At 42.3% G+C, this 12,393-nt stretch overlaps 1 protein-coding gene across 3 annotated transcripts in view; it reads right to left on the bottom strand.

Moving 5' to 3' along the window:
* Positions 1 to 807: 807 nt before the first annotated feature.
* MTMR10 (myotubularin related protein 10) overlaps positions 808 to 12,393 on the bottom strand; it is a 42,404-nt gene continuing 30,818 nt past the window's right edge. For all 3 annotated transcript variants that reach the window (XM_057720336.1, XM_057720337.1, XM_057720339.1), the window contains exons 10-16: positions 11,830 to 11,960; positions 10,566 to 10,635; positions 9,437 to 9,507; positions 5,581 to 5,750; positions 4,269 to 4,439; positions 2,486 to 2,668; positions 808 to 1,484 (exon numbers count right to left, since the gene is read on the bottom strand). In XM_057720336.1, the coding sequence (XP_057576319.1) occupies positions 888 to 1,484; positions 2,486 to 2,668; positions 4,269 to 4,439; positions 5,581 to 5,750; positions 9,437 to 9,507; positions 10,566 to 10,635; positions 11,830 to 11,960 (1,393 nt within the window). In that variant the 3' untranslated portion in view covers positions 808 to 887. The remainder of the gene's footprint in view (positions 1,485 to 2,485; positions 2,669 to 4,268; positions 4,440 to 5,580; positions 5,751 to 9,436; positions 9,508 to 10,565; positions 10,636 to 11,829; positions 11,961 to 12,393) is intronic.

The following is a 12,393-nucleotide window of genomic DNA, read 5'->3' as shown; positions in this document are numbered from 1 at the left end:
GCTGCCACACTGAACCCGACCACCCTGCAGGCCCACTGTGTCCCAGTGACCTTCAGAGGGATGTGTGCCTTTGGGGACTCCTGGCTGTCGGTACAAAGCTGAGTGTGACCAGCCTCCTTCCAATGTGCAGTGGGACTTTGACTCCCTAACTTAAAAAACAAATTCTGATTTACTGTGTTATTCATACCTTAATATTAATGTCAAGGCACTTCTAAATTTATATTATCTACAGCAAATGCTTTTAAAGTCAACAGTGCATATCATTTTAAAGTTAGTCCTAAGCAAACTCATGATTTTAAAACACAGTGATCTACGGTCCCAGACAAAGCAATCTAAAATAAATTACAATGTGAGAACGCACAACTCTCAGGTGAGTTCAACTAGAGATAATAGAAAGTGACCAGAAAAATACACAAGTAACTACTAACACCCATTAGGGGTTTACTGGATGCTTCTTGAAAATATACTAAACAACTAATTTCTTAACTCTCCCGATGTCTGCTTCTCTGGGCTGCTAAATCTGACTGAGGATCAGGGAATCTTTAGCAGATGGTTGGAAAAATGGATGTAGACAAAATAAATGTTGCAGACAAAACCTGATTAGTTTGATCACAGTAATAAGATCATGGGAATGTCTGCCTGCAAATGACCTAGAAATGAGCCAGACCTAGAATGATAGAAAGAGGACATAAATAACAAAAGTTACGCCTATCTTTTAAAAATATTGTGGAGGAAGCATAATTCAATAGGCTTTTAAGCATTAGTGCAAATTTCAACTGTTATTCTTACGTATAAAACGATTAGAGCTTCAAATGCCTAGGTCAGCAGTTTTACTTCAGAGGAAAAGGTTTCTCGCTCCCTCAGAATGTTCAGAAAGACATTCTGTTTCAGTCTTCATTTGCTAGTGTCTCAGTAGATAACCATATCTTGGCCCCACTTAAAAACTTGCTTAGTGGTGTCCCTGAAATGCTCCGTCTGCAGAGATTGCCCACCGGGGAAAAGGGGAACGAGGAGGAAAGGAAGTCTGGCGTCCCCGGGGCGTCATGCGGGCTACCGGTGCAGAAATACAGCCTGCTCTGGGCCAGCTCGGGGCAGGGGGCTTCCAAGGGGCCTCCCCGGGGCTGCCGCAGCGCCTTGCTCAGCATGTCCACCTCATCCGCCAGCAGGGAGAGCTTGTGGAAGGCTGTGATGAAGCCCCCGCGCTGGATCTGGGCCTCGGGGACCCAGCGGAAGTAGCAGAGTTTCCACAGTTTGACGTGCGTGCCGGAGGGATGGGGCAGAATCACCCCGTGCAGGTCGGCCGGCTTGGAGAACCATTCTCGGAAGTACTGCTCCGCACCCCTGTCCTGGCTGTCGCCCTGCTCGGGAGGGTCTGGCTTTACTTTTAATATTAATGAATTTCTCCTTGGAAGTAACTCTTGGTCAGTGATGATTCCATTCCTCAAGGAAGCTGGCATTCCTCTTAGTGTGGAGCTGTAGCTTTTCTGTACAGAAGAGAGATTTTAGCATTATTTTTCTGGAGCTTCCCTTTTTAGAAAGACAGTAGAAGTATAATGGTAAATATAAACTTGGGATCAGGAAAAACTGGAAGAACTGCAACCTTAAAGAACAATTTGCTCCTTCCCTGGTAATACTTATATCCTGTCCATTGTAGGCAGACCCTGGAGATACAGTGGGCTCGGTTCCAGACACTGCAATAAAGTGGGTATCGAAATAAAGCAAATCACTGGAATTTTTTGGTTTCCCAGTGGCTATATAAGTTACGTTTCCAATACACTGTAATCTATTAAGGGTGCAATAGCATTATGTCTAAAAAACAATGCACATACCTTAATTTAAGCACTTTATTGCTAAAAAATGCTCACCATCATCTGAGCCCTCCGCGAGCTGTAATATTTTTGCGATAGTAACATCAAAGATCACTGATCACAGATCACATCACAACTATAATAACAATGAAAAAACTTGACGCATTGTGAGAATCACCAAAACGTGGCACAGAGACACTAAGAGAGCAAACTGCTGGAAAAATGGTGCCAACAAACGAACTCGACGCAGAGTTTGCACAAACCTTCCATTTGTAAAAAAATGCAGCATCTGCAAAGTGCAATAAAGCAACTGCAGTAAAACAAGGTCTGCCTATAATTCGCTTAAGTGTGAATTTCTAAGATTTCTGCTCAGAAAAAAGCTAGACCTGCTGATTCTAGTCTAGAAGAGGCTGAGTGGATGGGCTTCAGGAGCAGGGCGCTGGGCGCAGAGCTGCAACTGCTGACTCTCGAAACAACGACCAGTGCTGTGTGGGGTGCAAGATGAAAAGTCAGGGTGCAGTCACATGAGTGAGAAAGTGAGTGACCCCTCAAACTTGCACTGGCAGTGCTGTCATGGGATGTGACTGGACTTCTGATAGTCTGTTCTGAAAAAGATGTTTTTGGTTATGTGTGAACAAATACCAGCTTTTTACTGTTAGTGCATTTCTGTAATTTACCTTTGTCCGTTTAAAAGACTTCACAGAACCATTTTGTACACAAGGCGTGCTCTTTCCAACGTAAAAGGGGTTGTGGAAAAGGGTGCGATCCTTTGCTGTAAACTGCAGAGACCAGTCCCAAACTGAGGGGAATTTTAAACCCTTTTCATCACCCAACTGGATATTTTTGCTTATAGCAAATTCCTGCAAAATAAAATATTTGAACATTTGTGAAAAGATACCAAACTAAAAATTTTCTCATAATAAATTCCTTTCTGATGAGTCACTCACTCATCATTATACAAATTAACTTTTCTGAACAAGAGCAACTCTGATCCCACCGGAACAGCACGCTCTGCTTCCTGAGAACAGACATTCCTGGCGCCTCCCACGGAGGAGTGCGTGGAACCCAGCACGAGGAGAGCTGGGCCCCTGGGCAGTAAGCGTGTTGGTGAGTATGGACTCGTGAATGGAGTTCTCCCTGGCGCCACGGCCCGAATACATCTATCTCTGTACAAGTCCACATCCCAATCCTGAATGACACGTTCCTTCAGGATGCTGTGCCAGACGCTGCAGCTCACACAGTGTCTGCTCCACTGGTCTGATGGAGCAGCTTCACAGATGAGGAATCCAGGCTCAGCACCTTCCCAGACCCGGGCCTGAGGATCCCACAGCTCACTGTGAAGGTATCCCCCTTCCTACAGAGTCTTCCTGAAGGCCCATGAGAGCTGTCCTTTCTGTCTCTCTCAGTGGTCACTGCAGCATTGTTGGCTATACCCATTGTTCCAGATGTGGATGAGACAGAACTTGTGGTTCCAGGAGGTTCCACCAGGGGCAACCAGAAGCTATAGATAGTTTCAAGTTTGCCTTGAGACCATCCTTAGTCATGGTTCTTCCTCTCAGTCAAGGAATTGGGACTAGAAACTGATGGTCCTACGTAAAAGTGACTGCCACGCGGCATGAGAGTCTGAGCAAATTCAGTAAGCAGCGCCCAGAGAATTCCAGTCTTGCGTTATGTCTACATTTCCTCTCTCAAACCCTTCTCCATAGGACTCTCGAAGAAAAATAATTTGCTTTGTACAACTTTTATACTACTGACCTAGGAAATAAATGTCCTCAAACAGGATCTTATCAATTACCCATTCAGACAGCCCAAATGTGAAAATACAAATAGAAAAGTACAACATTTACGGAGGTTAAAATAATTTACATCTTTCAATTGGCTTATTATGAACAATAAACATCAGAGAGAAATACATAAAATGCTCACCGATAAAAATGAAACAAGGGCTTCCTAGGTGGCGTGGTGGTTGAGAATCTGCCTGCCAATGCAGGGGACATGGGTTCAATCCCTGCTCTGGGAAGATCCCACATGCCACAGAGCAACTGGGCCCATGCGCCACAGCTACGGAGCTGGCGCTTTAGAGCCATGAGCCACAACTATTGAGCCCATGAGCCACAACTACTGAAGCCCACGTGCCTAGAGCCCACGCTCCACAACAAGAGAAGCCACGGCAGTGAGGAGTCCACGCACTGCAACGAAGAGTGGCCCCCACTCACCGCAACTAAAGAGGACCTGTGTGCAGCAGGGGAGACCCAACACAGCCAATAAAATACATAAATTAATTAATTAATAAAAAAGAAAAAAAACAATTGCAAGTTCCTGGATTTTTATCCATCTTTAAGTAATTCCTTTAGAAACTGCAGCTTAAAATGGTAGCTAAGACAGTTTAAACACACAGCTAACTGTACTTCAATGCTATCTAAATAAAGCAGTTCACCCCACACCCCAACGGGCCCTCACCGTGCTCTGCTGTACACGCTGATGCGGGGAGTTGAAGAGAAAGGTGCCGAACAGGGCCACGCGGGTGCTATCGTGCAGCACCGCCAGGTAGGTCTCGGAGAACTCAAAAGCCGCTGGGCACTGCTCCAGCAGCTGCCACGTGGCGTCCAGGAACAGCAGGAACACGGGAGCCTGGCAGACACACGTTGAAATGGGATTACTCAATGCTGCCCTTCAGTGTCTACATCTGTTTCCAAACTTCTTTCTTATATGAAGGAAGAGATTACTAAGAAAACAGCGAGGCCTGAGCACTTGGCTCTGACGCTGAGCTAAGGGTACGAGAGCAGATGAGACAGCCATGTCTCACCTAGGAACTGGGCTGGCCTAAGGCGCATCACAGCCCTCCTTTGCCCAGCAGGTCCACCAAGCTGAAGTGGCAAAGTAAACAGACAGGCCGGGTGTGGCCATGTGAGTGGGGGACAGTGAAATACATGTTCCAACCCATCCTGGAAACAATTCTTTAGGGCGTTTAAACAAAACAAAACAAAACAAAACAAAACAAACCTCCAAACCAAAAAACAACTTCTGTAATAGCCTTTGGTGGACCCTGCAGACTCAGCATCCGGAAACCTTCCCAGAGTTTCAGAAAACAGCTGGCGTGGGCCTCTGGGTCACGTGGTGCACCCCCAAATACAGCAGCTGACGACAGCTACTGTGACAGCTGCTGCATCCTGCCCAGTGCTTCCCCCCGAGTCCTAGCGTTTCAGAAGTGAAGCATTCATTCACTGGTGAGGTTTCCTCAGATGATGGAGACTGTTTCACACGTGAGATAGCATGAGTCAGGGTGTGCTCTCAGGAGCTGCTCTAACCACAAGACACCTGCAGGGCCTGTCACAGCTCCACTGGGACCCAAGGCAGCCACCAACCCCACAGCTCTTACAAAGATGCCCCCCCAACTTGCCATTCTTGACACACACGCCCCATTTTAAGAAACTATGATATTCCAAAGCTGATTTTTCAAAATATCTAACGTGCTCGTTGTCTGCTTGCAGAAGAGTTAATGCAGCATTTCTTCAAGCAGTTTTCGACTTAAAGAAATTCAATAGACAACTTTTTAAGAGTTTTATCTATATAGTTATGATAATCTTCATAAGTACCTCAACTTGGACTCTAATCCACGAATCAGTCTTGGACTAAGAAGCTAAGATGTCCTGAAGGCAATATTTAAAAAGCCCCTCATCTCTTTACGGTTGGAACAACTCTTCACGTAACGAAACGTTTTATCCTGTGCACACCAAAGGACTGATAATATGCATGAAGGTTTTGGTGTTACCTCTTTCTCCGATCTCTTTAAGTGGTTGCATCTGTCCAGGAACGGATATCCTGCCATGACCCACTCTTTCTGTATCAGACTCTGAAATCCAGTGATTGTCCTAAAATAGGGGTCCAGCATCACTTGAACAAGAGAAGCTACAATACAGCTCAGGTCTCTTCCCTCCTCCTCTGTCAATAAAATGGAAAGAAAATGATTGGTATGCAGAAAAATGCTAAGAGAGAAAGGAAAGAAAGGCGAAGTATATACTTCAGTGTTCTGTGCCTGGATGGCCTTCAAAATCATCCATATTAGGAAAGTTCATTCAGGCCCAGCAACTCTAAAATATTATAGACTGTTAGATCAACTAAAGTAATGTTTAATGGAGAGATGGCCTTTTATATATGAATGTTTTCCACATAACATGATTTAAATTTCCAGATTTCAATGATCTGTGGTAGAAATCTTTCAAGAGTCCATTCTATTTCTGTTTTGTCAGTGATATTAAATATGAGTCAGTCTTTCTACTGACAGCTCCACATGGTGACTCAGAGGTGAATGAGAGAAATGGGATTGTCCACCATCATCCAAAAAGGTGGTGAACATTTCCCTCCCATCTTTTGTAGCTGGTATCCTTTTTAACAAGGCCAGTAAGACTCTGATATCAAAGCCAGTTAAAGAAATCAGAAGAAAACTATCAAACAATATCCCTTATAATTAGATGTAAGTCAACAGAGTATGAGCAAACCAAATTATCACAGGAATGTTAAGAATTTACCCTAGGAATGCAAGGTTGGTTTAATATCTGACAATCAATTAAAGTAACACATCACAGTAATAAAATAAAGTTCAAAAATAACACAATCATCATTAGATGCATCAAAAGCATCTGTGTGATGAAAATCCAACAATCATTCTGGATAAAAACTCTTAGCAAAGTAGGAATAGAAGGGAATATCAAGCCGATAAGAGGAATTTACAAAAATCTACAACTAACATCATTCCTTTTAGTGAAAGCCTAGATGCTTTTCTCCTAAGATGGACCACAAGACAAGGGGGTCTGCTCTTTTCACTTCTGCTGCGCATTGTCCTGGAAGCTCCACACAGGGAAGTGAGGCAGGAAAAAGAAATCAAAGGCATCCAGATTGGAAAGGAAAAGGCAATAACCGTATTTGCAGAGAACATGTGTCTGTATGTAAAAAAACTCTAAGGAATCCACAAACAACTACTAGAACTAATGAATGAGATCAGTAAGGTTACAGGAATTCTATACACAATGAATACACAACAAACCTGAAAATGAAATTAAGAAAACAATTGTATTCATAATAGCATCGAAAATAAAATACTTAGATTTAACAAAGTAAGTGCCAGAGTTGTACACTAAAAACTATAAAAAGTTGCTGACATGACATGAAAGAAAACCCAGATAAACGAAGAGACATTCGTTTCATGGACTGGCAGATTCAATATTGTTAAGACAGCATTCTCCCCAATCTACGGGTTAAAAATATTCCTATCAAAATCCCAATAGGCATTTTTTTGCTGATCCTAAAAATTATACAGAAATGCGAAGGACCTACAATAACTAAAACAATTTGAAAACAAAGTTGGAGGACTTACATGTCTTAATTTCAAAACGTATTCTAAAGCCACAACAATCAAGATAATGTGGTACTGGCATAAGGACAGACATAAAGATCAGTGGAATAAAACTGAGAGTCCAAAAATAAAGAGCCAGTCAGCAGAGCTTTGCCAACGCATGTCAATAGAGAAAGAACAGTCTTTTCAATAAATGGAGCTGGGACAATTCAATAAACACACATGCAAAAAAAAAAAAAATGAATATAGACCTTTACCTCACATCATACACAAAAACTCAAAGTGAATCATAGGCCTAAATGTAACAGCTAAAACTATAAAATGTTTACAGAATAAAACATGGGAGAAAGTCTTCATAACCTTGAATTAGGCAAACAGTTCTCAGATATAAACGCAAAGACATGATTTGTAAAAGAAAAAAATGGATAAGTTGGACTTCATCAAAATTTCAAAATCTGTGCTTCAGAAGTCATCAAGAAAGTGAAAAGACAAAACACAGACTAGAGAAAGTATCTGCAAATTTTATAAAGATACAAAGACTCTGTATCTAGAATTGTAAAGAATTCTTAGAACTCAATGATAAAACAACCTAACTGAAGAACAGGCAAAAGATTGGTATTTCACCAAAGTCAGTACATTAATGGCCAGTCAGCACATGAGATGCATTAGGGAAGTGCACACAAAAACTGCAGTGAACTCCCACTTCACACCTACTAGAATGACTACACTCCTAACAGCAGATGACAAAGTGCAGAAACAAGCCCTCACTTGCTACTCAGGGGAAGGGGAATCGGGTACAGTCACTTTAGAACACAGTTTGGCAGTTTCTTGCAAAGCTGAATATAAATTTACCTTATATATAACTCAACAACTCTACTTCTGGGTATCTACCCAAAATAAAGGAAAACATATGTCCCCACAAAGACTTTTATGTGAATGTTAAAAGCAGCATAATTCATAACGGCCAGAAGTGGAAGCAATCCAAATGTCCACCAGCAAGTAAATGGATGAATAAAATGTGGTATTTACAACAACAGGACACTATTCAGAAATAAAAAGAAGCAAACTGCAGAGACACGCTCCATGAACGGACTTCAAAAACACGTATGTGAAATGAAAGAAACCCGAGGCAAAAGACCACATACTACACGATTCTATTTATATGAAACATCCAGAAAAAGCAAATCCACAGACAGAAAGCAGATTAGTGGTTGCCTGGGGTTGGGACACAAGGAATCTTTTCGGGGTGATGGAAAGTTTCTAAAACTGGACTCTGTTTACTAAAAATTATTGAACTGAACATTCAGAACAGGTGCGTTTTATAGTATGTACACTATACCTCAATAAGCTGTTTAAAAAGCACATTCTAAAATAAAGTGATAGTCAAATACAGGCTTGTATCTCTTCCAAGGCATTTTACGTGACAACAAATGCATGAAGAAGTGTGCTAAGTACGGTTCTGGAACAGGATGAGAACACCACAGGCTGAGAGAGGAGAGGTTTCTCAACCGCTGGGCTCTGCATGCCTCTGTGAATTACATACATGCTGCCTGCAGCAGCTAAGGGTTACTGGAAACGGTGACTCTTCTTGTCTTCCCCCTAAGGCTTGTCTTGTCACTTTACTTTGTTAAAGTCAGTTGAATTTGACAGCTGGTAAAAACACTTCTGTAAGTAGCACAACATATTCATAAACTATGCAATGTGAATATATTATAAAATCAGGTAGCTTGTGGTTTATTAAACTTTATCTGTAAGCTTAAAAATGCTATTGGCTGTGAAGTTATGTAATATACAACTATCCTTTGCTTAATTGTAAAAATTTTTTTAAATTGCCATTTATTCCTACCAAACACTGGACAAAATTCACCTTGCTGGCTACTCAGTTCAGTTAATTTCTTGATACCAAACTTTCTTCAGAGTCACAATCTAGCATGAGCCAGAGGCATTTAAACTAAAATTTGTATGAATCAGAAAGACAGCAATATTAGAGAGAAAGGATGCTCTGCTGAGATCAATACTCGTCTGAATCCAATGAGGGCTGTGATCCATCCTTGCCATGATACAGGAAGGTTTAACATGGGGCAGAAAGTCCAACTCCCTTCTGTTCTTCTGTCTGAGGTCTTCATGCCACCGTTTCATGATGTGCGGGAACTGTGGTGTATCTATCTGGTGGCAGGCAGTAAGGAGGAGATGGCTAAGATGCATGTAATTACTTGGGTGTGGATCCCTATCAAGCTGGCTGGCCCGGGGACCACAGTTGTCAGTAATGAATTACCTTGCAGGACTACAGACAGACGCTTGCTTTCCAGCATGTACACGAGTTCTGCTGAATGTTTAAGGAATGCCCTGGAAAAACAAAGGGAAAAATAACTGTTAAAAAACAAATTTCCTCTACAAATATATTTTTTAAAGTACATGATATCAAGCAAATCTAATTTTTCACAAAATGTGTTTGTCTCTATAACCTTTTGAAATTTCTTCAGTATTTATAAGATTCATCAATAGAGTACAGTTTGATTTTTTTTTTTATTTTTATTTTTTTTTTTATTTTTGGGGGGGTACACCAAGTTCAATCATCTGTTTTTATACACACATCCCCGTATTCCCACCCTCCCTCGAGTCCCCCCCACCCTCCCCGTCCCAGTCCTCTAAGGCATCTTCCATCCTTGAGTTGATCTCCCTTTGTTATACAACAACTTCCCACTGGCTCTCTATTTTACAGTTGGTAGTATATATATGTCTGTGCTACTCTCTCACTTCGTCTCAGCTTCAGTTTGATTTTTATATCACGGAAATTCATTAACCTTTGCTGATTTACATGACTTTTTTTTTTTTTTAATATTTATTTACTTATAAATTTGGCTGCTCCAGGCCTTAATTGTGGCACTCAGGATCTTTTAGTTGCAGCATGCAGGATCACTGACCAGGGACTGAACCCAGGCCCCCTGCACTGGGAGCACAGAGTCTTAGCCACTGGACCACCAGGGAAGTCCCTTACATGACATTCGTGAAATCACTAAACTATAGAGATGGGGAAGAGATCAGTGGTTACCAGGGAACAGGGAGGGAGATGTCGGGGCTGGGGGTGCAACCCTCAAGGGGCAGCAGGTGGGAACCTTGGTGATGGAGCAGCTCTGCATCCTGACTATGCTGGTGGTCACGTAAACCTACACACATGATGAAACTGCACAGAAACACACACGAGAGCACGTATAAACTGGGGAGATTAGAATAAGGCCTGTAGCTTGTACTACTGTCGTTTTCTTGGTTTGATAACCATAGTCATGTGAGCTGTTACCACTGGGGGAGCTGGTGTGTGTATCTGTAATATTTTTGCATCTCCTATGAATCTATAATTATTTAAAAATAAAAAGTTAAGAAAAAAGGAAAGCAGTTGTACAAACCTAAGATATTCTAACCACCGTGTATTTTCCAGTGAAGATAGCCATTTCTCTTCAGTTTCTTCAAATGGTTCTGTAATTAATATGATAATTATACATACAGAATTATACACACACATACATATATACATATAACACTTTTAGGCTTCTTAAGCTTACTTTTCATGATCAAATTGAGAGTTAGGTGATATATCACAGTTTTTAATATTTAAAAGTTGGCCTGAAGAAAGTTATGCATTTGCATTTAATAATATAAACATTTAAGACGGCATGTTACAATTCTATAAAAAACAACACAAAGCATTCCCCAGGCCTCCATCTCCTCTCTGGTTTTTTCAGGGAAATCTTGGAGAGTCCAACCACCTCTGCCTCCTGAGTGCTACTGATCCTGGCCCTCCCTCCTCATCTTCCTCACCGCAGGCCTGGCCCTCCCTCCCCTCCCTGCTGACAGCACCACCTCCCAGCGCCTGGTTTTTGTGGCCTCAGTGGCTGCCCCCTGCAGGAAAGGGGGCAGCTTCCTGGCGGGGCCTGCCCTGGCCTGTCCTGAGGTGCCCCTAGCCTCACGCCTCAGGCACATGCTGCTTACAGGACGGCTGGAAGACACAGTCACTGTGTTTCTCAAATACACCCCTCCCCAGCTCTCCTTCCAGGCTGGGGCCCACCCATGTGCCAGTGCTGCTGCCGTGGCTGCCTCTCCCACCACCCAGTGACCAGGGGTTCTCTGCGCACACTTCACACCAGAGATGCTTTCATGTGAGTCATCCCTCCAGGGCACATCAAAAGCACCCCATAAACATTTGCTCCAACAGACACACGGGAACTCTGAGACTGCACAGATTATAACATGGCTCTGTTTGAAATTCATGTCAAGTCACGTACACTCAAAATATAACTGAATACTTTATTAAGGTCTTAGTAAGTTTGTCTGTGAGGTAGCAAGCTGTTCTAATGAGCAGACACTTTTACAGAAGTATCCTACCATACCTTTCATGATCTGAAAGTGATTTAATTGGTTCACTTTTCCTCCAAAACTAAAAGCAGTTTAAATTTCATTTTCTAAGAGCTTCTGACATCCTCATATAATAATCTGTACAAATATTTCAACGAGCCTCTACTTAAATATACCAATTTCTCAATTTTCAAGTAATGTCACTTTTCCTGACATGCTTCATACAATGCCTCGTATAATCTCTCTATTATTTACACATACTACATATATAAAATACATATATATAGCACACTATATATAAAATAAAAATGAAGTTACCATTAACACACAGTTGCTTAAGTTTTACAAAAGCCGCCTGAATTTCTTGGATACTGGGCAAGGTCTTATCCAAATCTGACTTGTAGACATCACTTCTCTGTGGATGACTTTTAGTTATTGCATTACAAATCCTAATAAAGACAAAACCTTTGAGTCACTACTCATTCATTTATTTAGCACATGTTTTCTGAGCACCTGCTATGGGCCCAGGCACTGCTCTGAGGGCTGGGGACAGAGAGAGGGACATGGAGTCTGCGCTCTTGGGGGTGGGGGTAGAGGAGAAATGACAGGCCATGGTGAACGCCAAGGGTGATGGAACAGAGTGGATGCAGGCTAGCTCGGGTCATGTGGACAGAAAACGCCCCTCTGTGACAGTGACACTGGAGTTGAAGCCCAAATGGCCAGGAGCTGTGCAAAGACAGGGCAAAGTGTTCTAGTCAGAGGAGCTGCTTGTGCAGAGGTCCTGTGGTAGAACAGAAGCCTGGCTATTGGAGAAACCTAGTGAAGGCCAGTGGGGTGATGACAACATGTCTGAGGGAAAAAGGGTGGAGATGAGGTTGGACC

Source organism: Hippopotamus amphibius, chromosome 2 (assembly GCF_030028045.1).
Source record: "Hippopotamus amphibius kiboko isolate mHipAmp2 chromosome 2, mHipAmp2.hap2, whole genome shotgun sequence".
NCBI classification, from domain to species: domain Eukaryota; kingdom Metazoa; phylum Chordata; class Mammalia; order Artiodactyla; family Hippopotamidae; genus Hippopotamus; species Hippopotamus amphibius.
Note: the sequence above shows the minus strand (reverse complement) of the source record. Positions and strands in the feature narration are given on the sequence as shown.